Consider the following 27,289-nt stretch of genomic DNA (forward strand, 5'->3'; position numbering starts at 1 on the left):
TGTGCCCTAGGAGGCTGCCTAGTTTGCCTAGTGGCAGCACCGGCCTTGATTGTAGCAGATTGTCCAGATTCCCTGTGAACGCAGATTCATGGAAGCTGATTTACATCATAGTTTGTCAACTTGCACGGCTTCCACCAAAAAACTGACAGCGGTTTAAACCCTCCCCTACTCTATCCACAATAAAGAAAATAGTTTTAGTTTTAGATATACTTTTAGGGCTCATTCAGATATTCTGTAACTGCTGCAATGTGGTGCATTTACAAATGCACGTTAATATGTATTAAGTTAAGGAATCCCATTAGTTTAAATGGAATACCAACGCACCACAGCACTGTATAAATGGATCTGCACTATTATTTTCCAAAGCAGCCAAAGCGTACAGTAGTAAATATAAAACATACTGTATGTGTGTAATGAAATTAAATCATTGCACATTCCCTTTTACTACATTATTATCCTAATTGTAAGCGAGGATCCTGGCCTCCAGGGCTGGAGTTGGACACATCTGGTTTTGAGTATTGCATCTGTTGATTGTTAATATCACACTGCCTTTCTTTTACCATCATGTACGTTTTATTCCAGGCCGGATGTAAAGCTGCAGTGGTGTTTTTCCAGTACTGCATCATGGCCAACTTCTTCTGGCTCCTGGTTGAAGGCCTTTATCTCCACACTCTGCTCGTCATCTCCTTCTTCTCGGAGAAAAAGTATTTCTGGTGGTACATTCTTATCGGATGGGGTAAGTAAATCTTTTACAAAAGTCTACAAAACACGTAAATGCACAGGAGAGAACGACAAAATACATGAAAGCATTTGTTATTTGAAAGCCACAACCAGTGAGCTGGGCTCCAAATTAGGGTTATATATATATATATACAGGTGAAACTCGAATAATTAGAATATCGTGCAAAAGTAATTGCAGTAAGTGCTGCAAAAGGGGCCCAAACCAAGTACTGAGTACATATGCATGCTTGTACTTTTCAGAGGTCCGATATTGTTCTATGTACAATCCTTCTTTTATTGATTGCATGTAATAATCTACTTTTTTTAAGGTTGTGGATTTGGGGTTCTTGGGCAAATAAAACTGCCACCCTCCCAGAGGTTTTCATGAGCTGTAAGCCATAATCATCACAATGATGACAAATCAGTATGAGTATAGATATTTTATTTTTTGCGGTACTCGCCAATAGCGATACCGGAAGTCCCATTAAGGATTAGCCGGGCTGCTTGTAATGACTCGCCACCCAGGTTCCCGATTAGCAGGGAAGCTGTCTCCATGCTCCTTCGTCACCAGGTGACAAGGGAGCATGAAGCCGGCTTTTTGGCTAATCAGGAAGCCGGGGGGGCGTTTAATGACTCGCCCCCCCGGATTCCTGATTGGCCAGCTTCCCGACCAACAAGGAAGCTGGGCGGCGACTCATTACACGCTGCCCTGCTTCCTGATTAGCCGGGAAGCCATCTTCATGCTCCCTCATCACCAAGTAATGTGGGAGCATGGAGCAAGCTTCCTGGCCAATCAAGAAGCCTGTCAGCGTGTAATGACTCGCTGCCCAGCTTCCTGATACTGGAAGTTCTGGTATCGGATTAGGTATTGGGAGCATTTGGGCGAGTAAGAGTACTTGCCCAAATACTTGGTATCGGCACCGATACTATCGGAATAAGTGCATCCCTAATATATTTATAGGTTACTACATACAGATTGCAGCAGCTTGTATTTAAAAAACTTTGGCTTTTGGGAGCCTTGATGCAACAACACATGGGATTTTACAACACTGTTGAAACAACTCTTTTTTGCTAGATATAAACATTTAAAAACGACCTCCCTGTAAAGTTAATATTTAGCTGTTGTGCCACCGGTCTTCACACCCTTGATGAGCTATGGTGGCTGAAAAAATCTTCAGCATCCCACATACTTAAAGGAGAACTATGAGATAAGTGATTTCCACTCACCTCATAGTTCTAGCCGACCTGTGACAATGAGACTGTCACAGGTCGGCTCAGTAGATCGGGAGGTGAGCGAACACATACCGGCGTTCCCTCACCTCTCGATCCTGTCACAGCTCTCTGCCGTGACAGGGGAGGGGCTGGACTGGCGGAACGGACGGGGGAGGGGGCGGGTACAGCTGGCTCTGCCTCTAGATAGGCAGAGCCAGCTGTCACTCACGCAGCTGGGCGGATCCCGGCACAATTGTCGGGATCCGCTTCAGCGTCACAGTATACCGCGAGCTGCAGCTCGTGGTATACTGAGCTTAGGGTAACGGGAGGATGCTAGTTTGTGTCCTCCCGTTACCCTAAGGAGAACTATGGGGAAAAGCCTTGACCCCATAGTTCTCCTTTAAAGATAGAATAGGGATATGGATATAACCACAGCACACAACAGGGGGCCAGGCACCCGAAACACGTGTATTAGATGCTGAAGATTCTTCAGTTGCCATAGCCATTTAAGAGAAGAAAGATCGGTGGTAGATCGGGAAAGATGAGAATTGGCTCCTTTGCTAATGCTTTAAGCTAACACATTGTCAATCTATATAGTTCTACCACCTGACCTCTCTTGAAGGATTGATCAATCGGACCCATGAAAACCCTTATACAATAAATTTAACTTTCCCTTAAAAAAGGGGTCAACATCTGGACACTTCTCAGTCCACCATTGTCCTCCTTCCCATTAACATGGAACTAAGCATTACTTGCATGTCATCCCATGTCCAAAGAGAGTTCACTTATTGGCCTTGGGCAGCTGTTATTGGACGGGGAAGCGCCAGGCGGGTGGGTTCTTGTATCCTGGGGTTGAATGTTTGTCCTCAAAATGGGCAAATTAAGCCCTTAGTAACAAAATAAAGCCAGGATCAAAGAGGCATGCAGAGAAGTGGTTCCTGGCCACCAAATGTAATGGTAGGTACCTTGTCATGCTTAACCTTGGAAGGTAGTTAAAAAATGCTGCCCAGGTTCACTGTATCAGTGGTAAAACTTGAACAAGCAGAAAGTCCATTGAAGCTTGAACCCTACTAATATAGATGCACTGGGCAAATAAAACTGTCACCCTCCCAGAGGTTCAAGAGGCCTCTGCTGTAGCTGGCGGTGGTTCTACTTGCTGAGCCACCTTAGAAACTTGGATAGCTCCTTGCCTGATCGCCTGTGTAATCCTCAGTAAAACCTAGTTTCTGCTGAACTCTGAACGCCTTGCTCCTCCCTTGAATGTCCTATTTAAGCCACGCCTCTGCACTTCCTGCTTGCCAGGTTATTGTGCTCCTGCCAATATCTTGCTTCCTGCCCCTCCTGTGATACAATCCGTTCATACTGCTACCCCGTGTACTGACCTTTGGCTGCTGATTCACTGACTACTCTCATCGTCTTCCACTTCATACCTGATACCTTCGGCTACTGACCTCGGCTCGATCTCTGACTACGCTTCCGCCTGCTCCTACACTACACTCCTACACGTCTGCTTGTGTACCGAACCCCGCCTGTTATACTACGACTTTGCCTGCTGTTTCTGCTACTGGACTCGGAGCCTGATTCAGATCGTGACAAGAGGTCTCCAGTGTTGGACAGTAAACTATAAGACCAAAAGTTTGTGGACACCTGACCACATTTGTTTGTGTTTGATGGATGAGAAGACCTGGCTCACATTCAGAATTTCAATTCATTCCAAATCTGTTCAGTAGAGTTGAGGTCAGGGCTCTGTGCAAGTCACCCAAGTTCCTCCATACCAAACTCATCAACTTTTATGTAGCTGGCTTTGTGCAAAGGGGCACAGTCATTATGGAACAGAAAAGGTCCTTCACCAAACTGTTACCACGAGGTTAGAAGTGCAGAGTTGTCTCAGATCTCTTTGCATGTTGTATTGCATTAACAGTAGTCTTCACTGGAAACACCCGAGGTCAATATTTTATGTCCACATGCTGTTGGCCATATAGGTAGATGTGATGATCAGATGTCCACAAACGTTTGGCCATATAGTGGTGGTACTCCTGAGTTCTTTGTAATGAGCAATGGAAGAGGTTTACAGATCAATACAGATCATGTATTTTTCAAATGAAGATCACTCTGACTAGCAAAATGTATTTTATCTGTAGGTGCGCCCTCTGTATTCATCTCAGCGTGGGCCCTATCGAGAATTTACTTTGACAATTCAGGGTAAGAAAGCATTTCACTCGCCTTCATTTTGTTTACATCAACTTTTTTTATTGCACTGAAGGCTGACGATATACGTTTAATTGTTTTCAGTTTTATACAAGTATGTTTTATTTATTTCTTTTTATCTTACACTAAATTTGATTAATGTCTGTAAAGATGTAGCAGCCTGTAAACTAGAAAATGCTCTCATGCAACCTCCTAGAAGAGCCGTACGTCAGCCATGTTGTCACAAAGTGTTTAATTATTATGGACATTGATTTGTCGGAAAGGCAAATGCATATGATACAGAACTGCAGCGTCTGCAGATAATTCATTTACTTTGTATATCATGACCGATTCATTTATAATGCATGATGTCAAGGACATGACTGCTGCAAGACCAGGAAGGGTGTAGTGGATAGTTTAAATGGTATGTTGTGGGGATGTTCAGATACCAGTGCTGATACTTGGCATTTTCACAAGAACTACCAGAGTTGCAGCGGTTGCAGCGGGGACCGGGCTCTGGCGCTCCACCACCGTCCTGGAATTATTAGTCTGTATTGTTTTAGAAAAACTGTCACATGACACTAAACAAAAATTTATCAGTACTCGTATCTGTGAGGACTCGGACAAGTATCAGTATTTTCTCTCTCTTCTGCCCCAAGGCCAGTTTCCTCAATGCGCCCCCCTACCCACCAAACCCCCACATGGAGAATGGCAGGCTGCATACAAGTGATCTCGGCGACATCGTCGGGATCACTTGTACAAAACAAGCGGCGGCTTCCCCGCTGTACATTTAGCTCTGCTTGCCCAAAGCCGGGCTAAATGTAGAAAACAACTACCCGCCCGGCGCCCGGAACTGCATGTCCCGGGCATCATGAGATAGGAATTCCACACCTCTGCTGCCCCTCTACTCCTTGCTGCCCCGAGGCCGGGCCTTGGTTAGCCTTGTGGGAAATCCAGCCCTGGGTGCATCTCTTATATATATTTATTTTTAAAAAATCATACATTGGAACAGAGATGTACAAATCCCGGGAGCTCCGTATGCTCCTTAAAAATGACAGCTGCCTCCGAACTTTTGAATTTTTCTCTAGTCTAGTCTTGGAACTGGGAAAGTATCCGTACTTGTACTTGTACCGAGTACGGTACTTGGTATCTGAACACCCCTAGCAGGGGCATAACTAGAAATCACAGGGCCCCATAGCAAAATTTTGTATGGGGCCCCGTGATTGCTAGTTATGCCACTTGCAGAGCCCACCTGAGAGTGACCCTGCAGATCCCACCATAGACTCTCTATAGCGGGCTCTGCAGGGTCTCAGATGGGCTGCACACCTCTTACCTGTATGTGATGTTTGTCGGTGGAGCCTGGTGGGCTTAGTCAGCCCCCGGCTTCTTTTATCTTTTGGATGCTTCAATAGTGAGGTCCCTTTATGACAAATGTCAATGTTATCAATAAAGTGAACTAGATTTGACCATTTCTCTGACCCAATATTTGGACGGAGCGGTGCAGTATTTGCTCTTGTAGGGGGTCATTTTGTTAGCGTGTAGCTTGTCTTTTTTTTTTCTTGCATGCTTCTGTTGCGCTGGTTCTTCGTTCTGTTGGTTTAAAACTCCGATTTCTGTTTTCACGTGTGACAAAAACATTTGTGATTTTTTTATTGCCGTGCTATCTCTACGCAGGTGCTGGGACATGATCGAGTCCCACCTCTGGTGGATCATCAAGACTCCAATTTTGGTCTCCATATTGGTAAAGTATTTTACAATCACTCTATTCAATGCTTGTCACACAAAAAAAACCCCCAAGAAATAAAGGAATTGTCCATTCCAATAGTAGTAGAGTGATCCTTCAATGGCAGACCGCAGCTAGACATGACACAGCACGATTGTAGGCATCAAATATTACTTAAAGATGGTGGTTGCTTAAAGTGTATCTAAACCCAAAAACAAAAAGTTTATAGATTGCTGCTTACCAGTCCTTACCAGGTAATCTGGCAGCATTATTTGTATTTTTTACAGCTTTTTTCCATTTATTTTCAGCTGGTGATTTGTATAATATATTATTCTTAATTATTATTATTATTCCTATTATTATTATTAATATTATTGTTATTATTTATTATTATTATTCCTATTATTATTATTATTATTCAGGATTTATTTAGTGCCTACAGTTTGCACAGCACTTTATAATATAAGGAAGTCATTACAGTTACAATTCAAATCAAGACAAGTTCCTATTCTAGGGTGACAACCAGTGGCGTAACAATCGCCATAGCGACCCAGGGCGGCCTCTATGGGGCCCAGGGCACAGGGGGGCCCGGCCAGGACATCCCCCTGATGCCTGGGTCGCTATGGCATCACAGTCTGCTGGCTGTCACTAGCAGGTGTGAGGAGGAACGTGTCGCTGTTAGATCACCAGCAACCTGTCATTGATCTTTGCAGCGGCACGTTCCTTCCTCAAGCAGTCAGTGATCGATGAGTGTTTGTAGATAATTGAGGGCAGAGTATGGTTACTATATCCTCAATTATGAATGAATAGGAAGTGACCTACATCACATCTACATCACTTCCTGTTTATTCATGATTGTGGTTATAGTAAACACACTCTGTCCTCATGTTATGAATGATCAGGAACACTCAGTATAGAGGAATTCTGTTCATTGAGATTGAGGACTTTGTGTTCTCAATCTCTTTTTCTATTTTAAAAGGGAAATATCAGGGGTCTGTTTAGACCCCCCAATATTTCCCCGAAGCCCCTAAAAGTAAAGTAAAAAATAAAAATATTTAATACCAGTGCACCTCTAGTTACAATATATACATTTGTGTGTTCTTGGGTTTGGATATACTTTAATGTGTTATTATGTAACTTCCGAGGGAATAATCAAAGGAAGCTTTAGGGGGTTGATGCAGAAAACGCAGCAAAAAGGTCATTTTCGGGATTAGGTCTGAAAGTCGAATCGCTTCTGGAACCACATGAATCCCATTAGAGTTACCCGGGCGCTCGGCACGTGGAGCTAAATTATTCTGTGTGTTGCTACTTCTCATTAGCAAATTTGGGGGAAGTGGTATAAAGTTGTAGGGGGCATCTCTAAAGTGATTGTGACGACCACATAACAGCGCCGCTCTTTCTGTTTCCGACCATTTTGATTGTATAATTACACAGTCAGCTCCAAGGATAAAATGAATCTGTGTATTAAAATATCTAATCCCAGATGAATAGAATGTTTAAACATTTTTCTGTTGAATAGTAAATGAGAAAATAATAATAATAATTAAAAATAATAATAATACCAATAATAACTTTAGTATCACGTTCACGAAAATAATCCAATAACCAGGTACGCTCCGCCACTGAACATTCACAAGTTTCTATTTCCAGATATTATTTGTATAAAATGCTTTTATTTCAGGAAGTGTATTTTACTGTTGCTGTTCTGTCATTTCCTACGTGTGTATTGTGTGATTTTTTGCGTGGGACTCGTGTTTAACGATTTTTTAGCCGCCATGTCATCTGTTCCCGGTCCGGCTCCGCTCCGCCTCGCATAGCTGTATCCTTTGGGCTTGACATCATCATACTTGCGATATATGGCAGAAAAGTCCCAAGCAGGCTGATGTCAGGCCCAAGATGGCTGCTATCCTGTCTCGCTATACATGACTTAATTCCGCCGCTGCCTGAGCGCATCTACAAGGCGGGGCAGCGATGAAAATTGCTTCGATCTCATCTTTGTTTTCCCTCCGTTTTGTTTTTATTCAGATACTTTTTTGTCTCGAAAACCTCAAACGTCATCTTGTTTCAGAACAACGTCTTTGTGTTTTTTTTCTTTTTCTTTTAGGTCAATTTCATCCTTTTCATCTGCATCATCAGGATTCTGGTCCAGAAGCTGCACTCTCCGGACGTCGGGAGGAACGAAAACAGTCAATATACGTAGGTGTCCGTTTTGGTGGATTTGCATTTGTTTAAAGGAGAACTATGAGGCGCGTGAAAATCACTCATCCTCATAGTTCGAGCCGACGTGTGACAATGAAACTGTCACAGGTCGGGTCAATAGATCGAGAAGCGAGCGAACACATACCGGCGCTCGCTCACTTCTCGATCATCTCCCTGCAGAGAGCGGCACTGTCACTCACGGCTCCCTGCAGGGATTCACCCCCACTCTCCTGTCCGATCCTCCAGCGCTGACTGGCGGAATGGACGGGGGAGAGGCGGGTACAGCGTGCTCTGCCTCTAGATAGGCAGAGCCAGCTGTCAATCACGCAGCTGGGTGGATCTCGACAGTAATGTCGGGATCCGTCCCGGCTGCGGCGGTCTCAGTATGCCGCGGTGCAGTAGCTTGCGGTATACTGAGCTTTGGGTCACGGGAGGACAATAGTTTGTGTCCTCCCGTGACCCTGAGGAGAACTATGGGAAAAAACACTTACCCCATAGTTCTCTTTTAACCAGTCGTGCTACACATGATACGCTTTAACTTTACAGAAGTGCACAGGGCGTGTGTAGTACGGCCAGGGCTGGATTTCCCACAAGGCCAATCAAGGCCCGGCCCGGGGGCAGCAGGGAGTAGAGGGGCAGCAGGGGTGTGGAATTCCTATCTCATGATGCACGGGACATGCAGGGCAGGGTGCTGGGCGGGTAGTTGTTTTCTACATCTAGCCCTGCTTTGGGCAAGCAGGGCTGAATGTACAGCGGGGAAGCCGCCTCTTGTTTTGTACAAGTGATCCCAACAATGTCGACGAGATCACTTGTATGCAGCCTGCAGGTCTGTCATTCTCCATGGAGAGGGGGGGTTGGCGGGGGAGGGGAGGCACATTGAGGAACCTGGCTTCGGGGCAGCAGACAGAGTAAATCCGGCCCTGAGTACGGCCTGTCCTTCTGCTCCTCTCCCACTTGCTTGCTGGCAAGTTCCGGCCGTCAAAATGACAGCAAGAAGTTGCTGTGTAAAGACAAGATGCATTTTAAAAAACACTGTAGGCAGCTGTATGAAATGCCTTGAATATTACTGTTTGCACTGAGTTGCCGCCCAGGATCTCAAAGTCAAAATCAGACTTGCAGTTGGAGGGTCTTCTTTGTAAGCTGTTGGCTGGGAGCAGAAGATACACCATATGGCTGAAAGTCTGTGGACACCTGATCATCACACCTATCTGAGCTTGTTGGACATCACATTCCAAAACCATGAGCAGTAATATGAAGTTGCCCATATTTGTGACTTCTGGGATGGCTTTCTATTAGATTTTAGACTGAGTCTGTGGGAATTTGTGCCAATCTAGGCAAGAGGTTATTTATTAGGTCGCGTACTGATGTTGGCTCACAAACAATGTTCCAGTTCATCCCAAAGGTGTTCAGTAGGGTTGAAGTCAGGGCTTTGCGCAGGACACTCAAGTTCTTCCACTACAAATTCATCAAACTGGCTTAGAGTCAGCATTTCAATTAATTCCAAAGCTGCTCAGTTGGATTGAGGTCAGGGCTGTGAGCGGCACACTTGACTTCCTCCACACCAAACCCATCAAACCATGTCTTTATGGAGCTGGGTCACAGTCAGCATTTCAGTTCATTCCAAAGCTGTTCAGTAGGGTTGAGGTCAGGGCTCTGTGCAGGTCACCCAAGTTCCTCCACACCAAACTCACCAGCTTTATGTAGCTGGCTTTGTACACAGGGGACAGTCATGCTGGAACAGAAAAAGGCCTTCACCAAACTGTTACCACAAGGTTGGAAGAGCACAATTCTCTGTATGCTGTAGTATTAACAGTACCCTTCAATGGAAACATCTGAAAACATCTGAACTCAATCATTTAGTGGACTTTTGGCCATGTAATGTACTTTGTAGGGCTTAAAGTGTATTTCCACATTCTACTTGCTCTTTTTTGTCAAAACTCCAAAACGGAAGCTTTTCCGTTCTCTGTAAGGAGGGGGCTTTAGGGGCCTGAAGAGTTATTGTCTACCCTGACTGTACCATGCTGGAAGATCTCGCTATCAGTTGTAAACTAGATTTCATCACTGTTGTCTTAACAACAGGTTAACGATTGAAAAACTTGACTTCTTGAATTGTAGGTTAAAGGAGAACTATGAGGTCAGTGCTTTTCCCCATAGTTCCCCCCAGGGTCACTGGAGGACACAAACTAGCGTCCTACCGTGACCCAAAGCTCAGTATATCGCGAGCTACATTGCTGTCGAGATCCACCCAGCTGCGAGATTGACAGCTGACTCTGCCTATCTAGAGGCAGAGCCAGCTGTACCGGCCCCCTCCCCCATCATTCAGCGCTGGAGGAGCGGGGAGGGGGGAATCCCTGCAGGGAGCCGTGAGTGACGGTCTCTGCAGGGAGATGATCGAGAAGTGAGCGAGCGACAGTATGTGTTCGCTCACTTCCCAATTTATTGAGCCGACGTGTGACAGTTTCATTGTCGCACATCGGCTCGTACTATGAGGATGAGTGATTTTCACTCACCTCATAGTTCTCCTTTAATGAGAGGAAACTGAGTCTGTCCCCCCTTTGTCTCGGGGACACACTCGCTCAAAAACTGTTGCAAAGGCCTCATCCAAAGAAACATTGAAAAAGATAATAATATTTTTTTTTTAATTATTTTAGGCATGCTGCCGGAATGGGTACACAAAACAAAAATATTGTGGGTGTTTTCTCAAATATTACTGCAAAAGTGGAAATACACTTTAAAGGAAGGAGAAAAGTGGGTGTTGCAAGTACTGGAAAGTTCACAAGAGACCAGGTAGAAGTTGTAGCATTGGCTTTGAGGCCATGTAGCCATAAAACAAAGCCTGGGGGTGGAAAATATTGCACAATTCTGCCGATTTTTTTCCAAATCTTCTCCTTTAAGGGTCAGCACAGCTATTTTTGTCTGTCTCTCTTTTAAAGCCCTGCAATTTCCAAGCTCACCGTTGGCACTTGCTGAAGGAATCTGTTCGTTAATGAAGACAAAATGGGTCTATTTTATGTGTCATCCCGTGCGGCCGTGAAAAGGCCCCAGAAGAGAGTTTTGTTTATTGGAGCATAAGCTTCCCCTATGGGCATACTTCCAGTGCCATTTCGTGCCGGCAGATTGGGAACCAAAGCAAGCGCGGGGCCCTTTGTACTCTCCCAGGGTCTCGAACCAGCAGATAGTTGTCAACTTAATTCTCATTAACTCTTGTTACAGTTAATGAGATGCATATTGTTCAGAGCACGGACTTGCAGGATTTCAGTGGGGCTGTCAGTATAGAACACATTCCTACTCGGATACATTGCCGGAGCTTCTGTAAAGTTTGCCGCTTTCCCTGACCGTGGGGTCAGAGAGCTCGCTTGCCCTCATTTGCCTGTGAAAAAGGAGTAAAAGAGTGTCAGTGAATTCTAAAGTTTGGCTTCAGTCAGGCCTGGTGGTTATGGCCTTGTTCCCCTGAGCTCCTCCAACCTTGTAGAGAGTTAATAAAGAGGTATGCTTATACATGTGAAAGATTTAGCTTAGTATGTTGTTATACATAAGAGAGACTGTGGGAGACTCGGGGTTTTCCTGCTGCAAGTTAGCTTGTTATGCTGAAATAATGAGACTGTCTTCTGGAAATTCACAAGGGCTTGGGTGTCCTGGAGGTTTACATAAGAGGGTTTGGCTGGTATTAATAAGTGGCATGTCATATGTTAATCAGATTTTTTGCATAAATGATCAAAATTATATAAATAGATCCTTGAAATGTAAACTAAATCCTAAAAATGCATTCAAGGACCTTAACTATTTACAACAATGTATCTTATTTGTGTATCACTCGGCTGTAGATCCTCCAATCCTCTCTGAATTGGTGCTGACACCAATTCCTCCTGGAGGGGGGCTACTTTTGTTCCCCATTGTCCCGGTGTGTGTTGTAATAGTAGTCACCGCTCCAAGCTCACTTCCGGGATGGACGACAATCTCAATGCAAATGAGTAAACTAAACGTGAGATTGTAGTCCATCCCGGGAGTGAGCTTGGAGCGGTGACTACTTTACAACACACACCGGGACAATGGGGAACAAAAGTAGCCCCCCTCCAGGAGGAATTGGTGTCAGCACCAATTCAGAGAGGATTGGAGGATCTACAGCCGAGTGATACACAAATAAGATACATTGTTGTAAATAGTTAAGGTCCTTGAATGCATTTTTAGGATTTAGTTTACATTTCAAGGATCTATTTATATAATTTTGATCATTTATGCAAAAAATCTGATTAACATATGACATGCCACTTATTAATACCAGCCAAACCCTCTTATGTAAACCTCCAGGACACCCAAGCCCTTGTGAATTTCCAGAAGACAGTCTCATTATTTCGTCATAACAAACTCACTTGCAGCAGGAAAAGTGTTGTAAAGTCACCACTCCAAGCTCGCTCCCGGGATGGACTACAGTCTGAAGTTTAGTTTACTCATTTGTACTGAGAATGTAGTCCATCCTGGGAGCGAGCTTGGAGCGGTGACTACTTTACAACACACACAGGGACCATGGGGAACACAAGTAGCCCCCTCCAGAAGGAAGGACAGTGTCGGCACCAATTCAGAGATGATTGGAGGATCTACAGCCGAGTTATACACAAATAAGATACATTGTTGTTATTAGTTAAGGTACTTGAATGTATTTTTAAGATTAAACCTCTAAGTTTAGTGTCCCTTTAAATGTAGGAGTTCGGGTAGAGTATTGTGACAATACGAATGGAAGTTTTGTTGGCATTTTTGGGTCTTTCCATCAGCCTTCTACCGGACCAATTTGCCATCCATTGTATGTGTCTTCTCCCAGCTTTCTGTGACCAGATTATGAAAATTGGCACTGAATTCACCGAATTAATGTTCTTTGAGTGGCACAGCGTTGGGTTAATCAATTTTCCTTGTGGTTTCTATTGACTGGTCACATAACATAAGGTTAATTAAATCTCAGGTGACAGAGTGATGTGGTTGAAATATGAGGGGAAAATTGACAAAAAACAGTGTAAAGTCTATTGGCAGGGTTGCAATGAGGTTAAAGCCCAACTTTACCAAGGTGTCAGGGTGCTGCCTAATTAAAGATTTTGAAGACTTTTTCTTTTTTTGCATTGTTTAAGCCCTGACCTCCGAAGGCATGCTAGAGATCCAGACCACTCTGTTCTTGTGTGAGCAGAGGTCCGACGCACCTCCTGAACCAATCAAGAATGCTCGCATTCCATGAGCAGTAATGCTGATTGGAGCACTGTATGGGGGACAGTGACTGCTGGAGACCTTTAAAGGGTTATTAAACCCTTACGTTTGCATATGTCTACTGCTGGCAAGCAGTAGATATATGCAAAAACACTAAAAAGAAAAAAAAAACTTTTCAAAAGTGGTTAATACTAACCTGTGCCTACGCCGCACGCTCCCGTCCGAACATCTGAAAATTTCTCAGGCAGCCACAAAAGGATCTTGGGGTGGGCGCATGCACAGTTCAGATCTTCGGCCGGGAGTTGAGGAGTGACACAAGGTAAGTATATTGAGCAGCGTGCACCCGCACAGACACCGTGGGACAGGAAGTGCCAGCAAGGACTGAGGAGTCAGCGCTGGATCGGAGACCCGCTGGAGGGACAGCTGAAAAGGACAGGAAAGAAGAAGATTGGATTAAGAGACATCATTTAAAGGAGAACTATGGGGTTAAAGCTTTTCCCCATAGTTCTCCTTAGGGTAACGGGAGGACACAAACTAGCGTCCTCCCGTCACCCTAGGCTCAGTATATACTGAGAGGCCGCAGCTGAAGTGGATCCCGACAATTGTGCCGCGATCTGCCCATCTGCGTGACTGACAGCTGGCTCTGCCTATCTAGAGGCAGAGCCAGCTGTACCCACCCCCTCCCCCGTCCGTTCCGCCAGTCAGCGCTGGCAGGTCGGAGCGGGGAGGGAGGAATCCAGCCCCTCCCCTGTCACGGCAGAGAGCCGTGACAGGATCGAGAGGTGAGGAAGCTATAGCTGGGTTGATTGGCTACCTATCTGATATACCTGATAAGGGGACCAGTAACCAAGTGAAGGAGCTTAGCAGCAGGCTGACAACCCTGTTTCCAAATTGTGAGGCAGTGGCTTAGCATTGTCATCCTGGAACAGGAAGTGCTACTGCTGGCAGGATCTCCAAGTAAGAAATAATGCAGCACATGCCAGTTCCAAGCATTTCATCTGTATGGTTGGTTCCCTTTGATGGAAAGAATTTGTTTTGCACACGGTGAAACAATACCTAACTCCAACCATTTTCCACCACCATTTAAGGGCCAGCAGAAGGCAGCAACAAGGGTTTAAGAAAGCTGTATACAGTAAAACAAAATTTCAAACATTAGATTTTGGGTTTACTTACTCTTTAGGAGCGTAACCTCGGAAAGGTTTTACATAAAATGTCAGGGAACTCTCTTCAGACTGGACATAGAGGTTCGTTTTCTTATGTCTCCAGCTCTCTTAAAAACTTGGCATCCCCTTTGCGCAAAATTTTTCTTACACATGTATACTTAAGTGATTATCGTTTGTTTTGCTGACCAAAAAAATGTAAACAAAAAAGAAGACGCTTTATCGAATATTTCCTTCAAACGCGATCTCTAAAGATGTAACCGGAATGTTTGTTATTAAGAGCAAAATATACTTGGCCAGGAAGCTGTCCAAAGTGAGTTTATTCACCGCGTCCAACTCCCATCCATGGCCAGGACTCTTTGTTTCTCGCAGAAGCACGAAAACCACAAAATCGCTGCAGGAATTCAACGCAGAATAGAGGACGTTGTCCTCCAGTTATGCTGGCCATTCTCATCCGTACATCCTTTTTTATTCACAGTAATTCTCAAAGCAGCCGGTCTTTTAGCCCCCCGCCCCCCATGTTTTGGTCTTAAAGGGAAGTTTACGGCTGTTTCGGGACATTGTCAGAGCAACGTACAACCTCTAGTCGCCTCTTTTTGAATTTTTAGCTTGAAAGATCTTAGGGAGCTACAGTAAATCTTATACGTTGGGTCGTCTGGAAGTTTTCTCGTTTAAAACAAAAAGACAGAACAAGAGAGAAAGAAAGAGAGAGTAAAAGCTGGCCACACACCAGTAGAATTTCATTCCAAAAATGTGTTTTTGGAACGTTCATTCGTTTTTAACAGTTAATGGGGTCAAAACAATGAAGGAGCGGGATGGAAAATGTTTCTCAAACAAATTAAATTCCAACAGCGAATGTGGTTTTTGTTCCATTGATTTACAAAATCGGAACTTAAAACCAAATGGAATGTTTAATAACATAGGTCAAGTCTCTGATGGCATTATTGAATATTTTGACCAGATGACATTTTGAATGACATAGGTCAGGTCTCTGATGACATTATTGAAAATTCAGAACAGATTTTTCATATGAATGCATTTATGAAAGACTACCAGTGTATGGCCAGGTTAAAGCTAGCCATACATGACTTGAATTTCATCCAATTCCTACTGAAGAGGCTGCAATTTGAGCCATGAGGTGACCCCGTAGGCTCCACAACCTTCAATTGAATAAACAGGAGCTTGGTCAACAAATGTTGGCCGAACAGTGACTGCGCCCTCGTGCTAATAATATTCCCAGACTTACCTTCTATCCACGTTATACCATCCTTTACCCCCAATAATGTCCTAGGACTTATTTCTTACACCGCACCTTTCCTCCATCCAACCTGTAATCATTTCTCAATTGCTTTTGCAATGCTGGACCTTGACCCAATAAAATTTGTTTGTATTTGAAGAGAGAAACCCATATTTCAGTCATAGTTGACTCTTTCCAAATCTTAGTGACATTAAAGGCTATTTTTTTTCCCCTCCCCCAATGTAAGTGTAGGGACTTACCTTAAATCATGCCTCTTAATCCGATTATCATCTTCTTGAGTGTAATTTTCAGATGTCCCTCCAACGCTGGTGCCGGTCTCCAATCCGGTGCTGACGCCTCTGTTCTCCTCTCCTCTGATGTCCCACGGAGTCTGTGCGGGTTCACGCTGATCTATATACTTACCTTGTGTCTCTCCTCGTCTCCCGGCTAAACTGCGCATGCGCAAGCCCCAAGATCCTTTGCGGCCGCCCGAGAAATTTGCTAGCAGTAGATAAATGCAAAAACATGCGTGGGTTTAATAACCCTTTACGCTTGCAAGATAACAAAGGGTCAGAATAGGGAGCAACAATAAATATACCGAAACTGAGCACTCTGATAATTGTTTCTCCTTAAACAAAATTGGATTTTTGTGCTTACTTTTTGTTTCTTGGAGTTCAGTGAGGGACAAAGGAATGGGTTTCTTTAGATGATTGGGTTATACTGCCGTTTACATGAGGATTTGAACACTGGCACATAAAAATAGCCATTGGCCAGCCAAGTATAACCCCTCCCATTCCCAGCATGCTTCAGTTTTGTAGAAAAGTAGTATTAGGAGTAGATTTAAAAGACAGATGGGCTGGGATCTGTGTTCCCTAATGAACTGTAGAGACAAGTCTATCATTGTGCCACTTTATAGATCGCTGGTTTGACCTCATCTGGAGTACGCAGTCCAGTTTTGGTCACCAATCCACAGAAAGGATGTCCTTGAACTGGAAAGAGCCCAGAGGAGGGCAACCAAACTAATTAAGGGGATGAAGGACCAAAGCTATGAGACAAGGTTACTAAATTTAAACATGTTCACGCTGGAAGTAAGGAGATTAAGGGGGGACATGATTTTCTTGTACAAGATGTTCAATGGTGATAGCAACATCAGCAATAAACTCTTTGCGGTAACCTCCATAACAAAGACTAGGGGCCACCACCTAAAATTGGTGGAGAACAAATTTAAGCACAAGCGGCCTCAGAGACCGTAACATACAGGGGTACAGGTACACTTAAGAAGAAGATGACACAAGGGGGTTGATTTACTAACCTTATAAACACACCACGAACATGTATATACCTCTGTAGTGTGTTCCCTCCCAGCATGATCTATGGGTGGAATCTAAACACCTTTGTAGTGTGTACACACCCAGCAGGTGTGTTGTGCAAAGCCAAGCATGAATTACAAGGTGATGTTGTGTAAATTAGCTCTATGTTGTGTTGCTTGTGTTGATGAATGCAGGAATGTAAATGCATGAGCTAACCATTTTTGTCTAAACTGTGAAGCAGCATTATATATGCATCATGTGCATGATTTTTCCATATATGGCATTAGTGGAAATATGCTTTTAGAGACTTTTTGGTTGATAAATATGTTTTGCTGTGTGAAAATCACACGCACCTGGTGCATGCGTGTGTTTAGGTTAGTAAATCACCCCCATGGACTCATACACATGAAGATTCACATGCATACACGCTATAGGTTGGACTTGATGGACTCGTGTCTTTATTCAACCTCAAATACTATGTAACTCCACGATTTTATGGTAAGAGACAAAATTCTGGTTTCTTTCTCATTCTTTCAAAGGGCAAAGGAATCAGTTATTTTCAGATGACTGGGATATACAAAAGCAGTCCAACTGAAGGGTTGGCAACACAGCAAGCCAAACATTACCAAGCCTACATAACAAAAACAAGAACTTGGGGTAGCCTTCAGCTCAAAGAGCCATCTGAAGGGCCTTACACCTGAAGCTTTCATCAGATGAGGCTTGACTAGCCACCTGGAAACACTTGGAGAGCCTACGAACAGAAAACCAGGCTACAACCTTCTAAATCTGAGAAACAGAAGCCTAATGCCTAAAGAGAAAAAAAAAGGAAAGTAAAATAGATAGCAAAATAGTTTCTTTATAGAGAAAGAAATGTCTATCCTCCTAGGACACAAGCAAAACACTGAAGCACTCTGGTCAATGCCTTTTTTTGTCAGTGCCCAAATCCTCCTGTAGGAAGCACTATAAGCCAATTGTCGAAGGATAACTGATTCCTGTGTCCCTTACAAAACGTGAAAGAAACAGTCTTTTACTTTATATACATTGATTTTTAACAATTGTCCATATTTGTCAGAAGGGCCACGTTTACATCAGCCTTAAAAGATTTCACCACTGTGCAGTCTTCTCTATAAGTGCCAAATTGGTTTTCTCGCACTGTACTGAAATGACAAGTTACATAGACTGATTACCACCTCTGAAAGCTCATGAAAATTACATAGTGTCAAACTAGCTATCAGAAGGGGGTTCCATTTGCTTGCATACGACAGTCTAAGGAAGGGTTTAGTTGAGGTATGAGACAATGATGGACCCATGGATGCACATGGAGTCCCACGTGCAGGGCCGTAGATAATTTTTTTTCCTGGGGGGGGTTCAGAACAAAATTTTGTGCCCCCCTCCACTCTGGGGGGGGGTTGAACCCCCCTATACCCCCCCTTATCTACGCCCCTGCCCACGTGTGATTGCAGGGGTTGAAAATATGATGTATGTCCAAAACAAATGAACTGAGCTGGTAGCCCACATACAGCTTTCCAGGCCAGTGTTTTCCATGTTGAACAATTGTATGAAATCTTGGTGGATCAACTCCACTAAAAGCTGCTCATGTCCATGAAAACTACATATGTGTCAAAGTAGGGATCAAAACGGTTAATTTGCTTGCATTCAGAGCTCTAGGAAGACATTTCATTTAGACACAATTATGACACATCTATGGATACAAAAATAATATATATGTCCAAAATAAAGTAATTAAGACAACATACAGCTTTCCCTGTGTGGCCAATATTTTCCAGGGCGGTCAGTTGTATATTTTAAAAAACAATGAATGATTGGTGGAACTAGGAAGATGACAGAGAATGGCAAGTAGATTACAGGGTATCTATAGCTACAATTTTTTTATTTTTATAGAGTAGAAAATGGCTTAAAACCCCTAACAGGTTATTTTTTGTTATCTGCGTACCACTGAGGTCAGCAACAGGCAAGGCAGTAGAATGGTCAGGTTCAGACAGAGGTTGGTAACGAGCAAGGTGGCAGAATGGTAAGGTTTAGGTAGATAGTCTGGTCCAGGCAGAGGTCGGAAATGGGTCAGGGAGCACAATAGTCAGGTTAAGGCAGATAGTTAGATCCAGGCAGAGGTCGGCAACGGGAAAGAAAGCAGGAGGGTTAAGTTCAGGCGAATGGTCAGATCCAGGCAGAGGTCGGCAACAGGCCAGGCAGCTGAACAAGATAGCAAGCAATTGTGCTGCAAGTTGGAAAATGACTTGCTAAACTATTGCAGACTTGCCAAGCATCACAATTTTGTTGCACAATTACAGCAAGTCTGCATTGCAAGTCTCCAGACCAGCGAGCTTGCAGAGCTCTTGCTAAGACCTGCAGGACTCTTGCTGTAGACTTGCCAAGCAAATTTGCTACAAATTCAAAAAGTGTCACCTAGAACTTGTGCTGCGAGTGTTCTACAAGTCTACAACTTGCCAGAAATGTGTGCAGCAACTTAACAAAATTACAATTTCACCCTGCCACAAGTGTGTAGCAAGATATCCTTGCTATCTGGGGAATAGTCATGTTCAGGCGGATAGTTGGGTCCAGGCAGAGATCAGCAACTGGCCAGGCAGCAGAATGGGCAGGTTCAGGTAGAGGTTGGCAACGTTTTCTCGCACTGTACTGAAATTACAAGTTACATAGGCTGATAACCACCTCTAAAAGCTCATGAAAATTACATAGTGTCAAACTAGCTATCAGAAGGGGGTTCTATTTACTTGTATACGACGGTCTAAGAAAGGGTATAGTTGAGGTGTGACACAATTATGGACCCATAGATACAAATGGAGGTTCAGGCAGCTAGTTGGATCCTGGCAGAGGTTGGCAATGTGGAAGGCAGCAGAATGGTCAGGTTCAGACATAAGTCAGCAACAGGCCTGGCAGCAGAATGGTCAGGTTAAGGTGGATAGTCAGGTGCAGGCAAAGGATGACAACGGGTAAGGCAGCAGAATGGTGAGGTTCAGGCAGATCATCAGGTCCATGCAGAGGTTAGCAATGAGCCAGGCAACAGAATGGTCAGGTTCAGGCGGATAGTCTGGTCCAGCCAGAGATTGGCAATGGGCCAGGCAGCAGAATGGTCAGGATCAGGTGCATAGTTGGTCCAGGCAGAGGTTGGCAACTGGGAAGACAGAGGAATAGTCAGGTTCAGGCAGATGGTCATAGGCAGGCGGCAGGCAAAAGAGTAGTCCAGTCAATCGGGTTCAGCAACGAACCACGCAACTGGCTCTCTTACACAAACAGGGCCGTTGGAAAGGAGACCCAGCATCAGCCATTTCCAGGGCTGGTGCTTAAATATCCATCTGGATCACAAGGGGTCACGCCCATCTTAATTTCAGAGAGAACTGTCATTCCAGGCAGGGTTTCCGCAAGCACCATTAAAGGTAATGGCGGACCTGGAGGTACTATGACAGTGGAGCAACCCTTTAACCATACCAATCCAAGACACAGATATTGTTCTGAGCCCCGTGTAATGTTCTGAACCCGAGACAAACAAGGAGGAGAATTTACATTTAGAAAGAACAGAGTCTGTGCCAGCTCGGGAACTTTGCATGGCCTTTAACGACTGACATTTGCGTCTTAGCGCTGCCTACGATGCACGAGACATTACTCAGCCTTAATGAAGGATATGTTAGAGGAACCTGAAAGGTGAACGTTCATTCATCATGCGTTCTCAGCAGGAGAGCGATGACAACAGACTTATGGGAGTGGAGAGATGGAGATCAGGAGCCTCTGTCGTGTTACAACCAACGGAAAAAAAAAAAAAGATCTGAGGGTGAAAGTTACACTTCTGTTGTAATGAGCCGACATGAAACTCAGAGAGAGGTCACATTTCAGACACATCCGTCTGCTCTCACGTCATTTCACCTGTTCCATCCTCACAGAATCCTCTGGCTTTTTCTGTATTATGGTCAATTTAAAGCAGAACTCCAGCCTTCCCTTCAGCAGGGCCGGATATCCCACAAGGCAAACCAAGGCCCGGCCTCGGGGCAGCAGGGAGTAGAGGGGCAGCAGGGGTGTGGAATTCCTATCTCCGATGCCCGGGACATGTAGTTCCGGGCGCCAGGCGGGTAGTTGTTTCCTACATTTAGCCCTGCTTTGGGCAAGCAGAGCTAAATGTACAGCGGGGAAGCCGCCGCTTGTTTTGTGCAAGTGATCTTGGTAAGTTCGCCGATATCACTTGTATGCAGCCTGCAGGTCTGCCATTCTCCAAGGGGGGGGTTAGGGGGGCGCATTGAGGAACCGGCCCTTGGGGCAGCAGAGAGAACTGAAAATAGTCTCAGCTGTGATATATACATATGAATGGGCGGCGCTATTTACAAATAATTAAGCCACGACTCATTCTCCCAAAAAAAATGTCAGCACTCCGCTAGAATGTTCGGGTTTCGCTTGAAGTAAAGGTGGCAACCTTAGGTTGGGGGGGATCAGGAAAGCAAGAATATAAGCAGATTTAACTTAAAGTACGAAAAGAGCATTTTCTCATACATTGAATCATGAAATCACTCAAAACACACTGATACTACTCTCGCTATCCATCGTTCTTCATGTCAATTAAAAAAAAAAAAAACGAGACGCTATTTATTTGCGTAATCAGTCTAATCAGTTGGCACCTACGATCGCACTCAACACGCAATCAATGCATTACAAGATCCACCAATCCATGCGTCTCGGTCAGAAATGATTCTTCGGGTATTATGTGTTACATACACAGCATGTCATTCGATCTGTTTGGGTCACATTGATCGGGCAATCGAATAATTCTATAGATAGGCTGCTGAAGCTCAGAGATTGGTGTTGGGAACAACTGCGAAGGTCATTTTTAAATTTTTTTTATTAACAATATACAGTAAACATTCCTTGGTGAACACATAGGAGACATCATGGTGGATATTCTTGTGCAGGCAAGGTGTTGCGTGCGTATTCCATGTCAGTGACTCGCACAGATGAGTTCCACCTCTAAAAAAGCTTTAAATTGAAAAAAAAAAACCTTTAGGCTAGAGATACACTTTAAATCTCACCAGTTTATATAATAATGTATACATTATGCATGCACGATGGAGCCTCTTGGTCGCCATTAAAGTGGAAATTCATATACAACATGATCAAGATCAGGACCAACAAAAGATCTCTACAACTAAATGAACTCTGTGTTCATATTGTCTTCAGACTAAGCGAGGGAGGGTCTTGCACTGTGAGCCAATCAGGCGTAAAGTGACACTAAAGTCAGGAGTCACTTCTTGTTTTTTCTCTTTCTTTGAAAAACCAGGCTGAGAACATTGGAGGTGTAATGGCCGGTAATCCAGTTGTCAGGAGGTGGTCAAGAGTGTTCCATCCCTGAATATTCAGACGTCACTTCCAGACAGACCCTCATCCAACTACCCCTCCCAGCTACCACTCCCTCATCCCTCTTTTTTTCTTTTGTTTTTTTTTAGTTCTCCCTTCTCATATCTTCTTCTTGTACCCCTCTCCTCTTTTCTTGTTCTATTCCAATCTCTTGAGCTTACACTTCTTTCTACTCTGCGCTTCGTCTATGGCCCTTAGCTTCCCTCTGAGTCTTAAGGTGACCCAAAACTCTGGAGTTTAATCTTAAAAAATACATTCAAGAACCTTAACTATGAACAACAATGTATAACTCGGCTGTAGATCCTCCAATCATCTCTGAATTGGTGCTGACTCTGTCCTTCCTTCTGGAGGAGGCCTACGTCTGTTCCCCATGGTCCCTGTGTGTGTTGTAAAGTAGTCACCGCTCCAAGCTCACTCCCGGGATGGACTACAATCTCATGTTTACTTTACTTATTTGTATTGAGATTGTAGTCCATCCCGGGAGTGAGCTTGGAGCGGTGACTACTTTACAACACACACAGGGACCATGGGGAACAGACGTAGCCCCCCTCCAGAAGGAAGGACAGTGTCAGCACCAATTCAGAGATGATTGGAGGATCTACAGCCGAGTGATACACAAATAAGATACATTGTTGTTCATAGTTAAGGTATTTTAAGGATTTAACTCCCAAGTTTTGGGTGACTTTAATTACATTTTGCCAATTTAATCTGCTTGTAGGCACTGGGGGCTGACTGTAGCATGGAGGTGCTTAGGCAGCAGCCATAGGAAGAGCTCAGCAAGGGATTCAGCAATGTGATAATGGTTACAGGAAGCTGCAATTCATTACCTGTCAGGATCTATAGGAGCTTTCATTGCTTTCAAGGCTGTATGATGCAAGCCTGTCATGCCCATTCTTAGTTCATGACTTTGTGAATCCCTGACCTGCCCACAGCAGAGTTATAGAAATGCCAAAATGTCACGTTTTCGTCTCTTACTATATCATATATTTATGTATAGACCCTTCTTACCCTATCCTGTACGGTTATAGCGTCTCGTTGGGTCCATGGTTTCCATACACTGCACTGATGATGGCCAACAAATCTAAAACAGATGTATGCAGTTTGGAATCAATGGCTCTATAATATAGGGCTTTAACTGTACTATATACCCCTGGGTCTGGATGTCCACATGGCTGTTGAGGTGTAAAGGAATGATTTGCATGGCTCCACCCACTATCCTAAAATGAGGAATATTTCTCTTATTTTTGGGAAATGTGTTGGAATGTGGAATGATAAATGTGAATACCTTCTGTTCTAAGAAGGCTTAACTATAGTTGGTTGGAGGGCTTTTTGGTTGCTTAAGTCCTTTATATGTATATTGAGGACTTCTATATTTTGAAAGAGACTATCAAATCAATTTAAAGAGGCCCTTCAGGATGGATACATGGAACTTGAGTATATACTTACTTTATTCAAAGTCTTCATGGTGGTCATGAGATACCATTGGATTCCTTTCATCTTCCCCTCATCTCTGGGCTGATGGATCCTCAGTGATAGAGCAAGTGGCTCTGACATGGTGACGGCAGCACTGTTCTCTGCCCCAGTACTGTGATTCAAGGGTGCCATGGTGACGCCCCCCTCAAGAATTGGGACCATGACGCCCTGCATTCACAGTAGAGTCCTCAGTCCTCTGGTTGGGTGTCATTCAACCAGGAAGACAGAAGACATCTCGTGGCGTGAGTCCTGATTGAGTCCCGTGCAACTATTCCGACAGGTTCTCTTTAAGAACTGAGCAGATAACTGAAGTCAATCCGCTCCGTGGTTTAAAATGTTGAGAAAATGAATTTTGCCAGAAGTCAATTAACTCGGAAAAACCCGCAATCTGGACCCGGAGAGGTCACTTTGCAGGAAGTAAATCAATTTAGCTTTTCCATTTAATATTGGCACAAGGCATCAGCAACCGGAGCGCAGCCGCTAAATTCGATATATCTGTCTGAATGAGCAATCAGGAGATAACCTCATCTGCATTCCGGAGTCAGGCGAAGAGAACAACATATGTGTTATTACCACCAGCCTGGGAAAGAAAGACACTTCACAATGCTGCTGTCAGTATCATTAAAAGTCTTTATTATTAAATCCCCGACAATGTACAGTCCAGTGACTTTGTCTAGGCTGAGATGATGTCTGATGCAGGCAGGAGGAAGCATTTCTTCAGTCCCCCCACCCCCAGTGATCAGTCTGCTGCAGGGAGAAGGAAGCATTTCCTCACTCTCCCCTCCCCAGTGATCAGTCCGCTGCAGGCAGGAGGAAGCATTATCTCAGTCTCTTCTCCCTCAGCAATTAGTCTGCTGCAGGCAGGAGGAAGACTTTTCTCAGTCTTACCTCCCCCAGTGATCAGTCTGAACATTTTAACTTTGTAACACGTCACAAGGTGAGAGGCTGCAGCAGGTGCTGATCTGTGTCAGACATTAACAAACACTGTGAGGAATTAAATACCTGGATGTTTTAGCATGCATACTGCTACTATTGATTATACTTCTGATTTTAGGTCTACTTAAAGGAGAACTATGAGGGGGGGGGGGGATCCCGTTACCCTAAGGAGAACTATGGGGAAAAGCCTCCTTTAAATTAATAGCTCTCCTTTAAATTAATAGCTACACAGGTTATCTTTTTTAATGGTACACCTGTGCTGCGAGAAACACCTAAGTTGCCTTACCTCCTGGAAATGTCTGTTTTGATAGAGGAAACTGGCACCTGCTCCAATCTCCGGCGAAATATTTCCCCACCAGGAAGCTGCTAATATTGGTCGGGTATCTTTTTTTGGGGTTGCTTTTCATCATATCAATATTTGCACTCACAGGAGCATGGCTACTGCAATACAATTCCTGCATATTCATCATCTGGATTCAGATGTAGCCAAGGATGTAATTAATCCCTCCGCCATTCCTTAATATTTTTGGCTACAGTTGTAATAAGGAATATCTGCCTATCTCTGTGTGAATTCAATAGAGTGGATTATTTATCTGAGGGGACTGATGTTCCTGGCAATGCTCCTTTGTATCCCAGCATGTATCTGATTCTTTAGTTTTAGGAAAGCAATCAAATTTAAAGAGAACCTGTATTTTACCCATGCAAAGTATTCACTTAAGTACACTCCTGCCCCCCTTCCAACAGAGTGTGTACTCACCTTCCCCACTGAAGGGAAAATACATAACCAGTGGTCCTGAGTTGGCAGGACATGGGACTCTGTTCCCTTCATCCCTCGATGTAGAGCTGCATGTTGCACGAGTGGAGGCACACAGCGCTTTTCGTTTTGCCTTAAGCAGGTGAACGGGGGGTGGGGGGGGCTATGGACAAGAGAGCGAAAGGAAGATGGGTGAAAGATGAGGGAAAGCAGCAGCAAATTGAGGGTTTAAGTTAGGGATGCACCGATATCGATGCCGAGTATCGATACTTCCCCTGGCATGGAGTAGGCTTCCCAGGCAATCGGAAAGCCGGGCGATGGGTAATGAGACATGCCGCCCTGCTTTCTGATTGCCCGGGAAGCCTGCTCCTTGTTGTTTGGCCGGCTTGATTGTGATTGGCCGGGAAACCGGCTTCCCAGCCAATCAGCATCGAACCAGTTTCCCGGCCAATCAGGAAGCCGGGAGGCGGGCCATTACTCACCGCCCAGCTTGCTGATCGCACGGGAAGCTGGCTCCGTGTTCCCCTACGGCACTGCTGGTCAGAGGAAATATCCCTCTGACTGGAAATTCCGGTATCAAGGAAGATATCGGAGATTTTAAATAAAGGTATTAGCACAGATACCGGTATCGGTATCGGTATCGGTGCATTCCTAATTTAAGTGAACCTGATGCTTTTAGTTTGATCGTCTGGTCGGATCTACAGTTCATGGTCCTATAATTGCCTAAAAAGCCCTCCATGACTTCCAGCCCTTCGCCTTTTGGCTTTGGAACTGTCTCGTTTGTCTACATATTACTGAAATATCACATTGGGCCCAACCTTCAAATGCAGTGCGTCTCTAAGACCCGGAAGGGGGTCTGGGTGAGGCCCATAATTAACCCTATAGCCGACAAAGAAAATCCCCTTCAGCCAGGTGACACACGGCCTAATTTTCTTTTTTTAAGCTCCACAAGACATTTGCATTTCCTCAAAGCATTTCAAATGATCCCCCTCCCTCTCTCTCATGTTCATGCATTTCGCCTTCCTACGACGCTACGTGCGAGATCTCAGCTGTCGGCATCAGCCATATAATGGCTCTGGGGAAAAACGGTTGATTTTCTCAAAAGCATTCTATTTTGGAATTGGTTAGATTATCACTTTATAGGAAGAAAATGGTTTTGTTGCCTGAGAAGAAAATGGCTAATGCGCTGTTGTAAACAGAAAATCACACAGCTGTCATCTCCAGGCTTCTGCGGAGAAGGGAGACGTATTTTAAGCCTTGGGCGTACCTGCAATTATGGGGAAGAGTGTGGAATAGATATAATGTGACTGTAATCCTTCTACCTAGTTTCTGTGACTGCCTCATGGTGTGACACCAATTTTTCTTTCTGCAGGAGGCTGGCCAAGTCAACTCTTCTGCTAATTCCCCTCTTCGGAGTTCATTACATCATGTTCGCCTTCTTCCCCGACAACTTCAAGTGGGAAGTCAAACTAGTCTTTGAGCTCATCCTTGGATCCTTCCAGGTAAGAACGCCAAGACGGTGACTCTCAGCCTTTTTCTTGTTAGGAAACCACTTGCCGGTGATTTTACTGTAAAAAGGGGCCTCTTTATTATCGTTACCCTAGTTTTTAGAAGGTAAGTCTAGCCGCAACAAATATTGCACACCTGGGGGTTAAATTGACCTCCCAGAATGTTGTTGAGGAGGAAGACGTCCCTTCCATAATTCCCAACTCCACCCCACTATGGAACCCACGTTTGTCATACTTGGATACGTTGGATGTTGCGGTTATCTAAGATGCCCAGTCCAGTTTTTTTCTCTGAAACTCCACCAAATTG

The 27,289-nt window shown here is 44.4% G+C and overlaps 1 protein-coding gene across 1 annotated transcript in view; it reads left to right on the plus strand.

Annotated features, from left to right (window-relative positions):
* LOC108797477 (vasoactive intestinal polypeptide receptor-like) overlaps positions 1-27,289 on the plus strand; it is a 166,796-nt gene that overhangs the window by 132,005 nt on the left and 7,502 nt on the right. The window contains exons 8-12 of the mRNA XM_018569074.1: positions 583-736; positions 4,074-4,134; positions 5,794-5,860; positions 7,947-8,038; positions 26,847-26,976. Of these exons, the coding sequence (XP_018424576.1) occupies positions 583-736; positions 4,074-4,134; positions 5,794-5,860; positions 7,947-8,038; positions 26,847-26,976 (504 nt within the window). The remainder of the gene's footprint in view (positions 1-582; positions 737-4,073; positions 4,135-5,793; positions 5,861-7,946; positions 8,039-26,846; positions 26,977-27,289) is intronic.

Source organism: Nanorana parkeri, unplaced genomic scaffold, assembly GCF_000935625.1.
Source record: "Nanorana parkeri isolate BGI_ZX_2015 unplaced genomic scaffold, ASM93562v1 scaffold1283, whole genome shotgun sequence".
NCBI classification, from domain to species: domain Eukaryota; kingdom Metazoa; phylum Chordata; class Amphibia; order Anura; family Dicroglossidae; genus Nanorana; species Nanorana parkeri.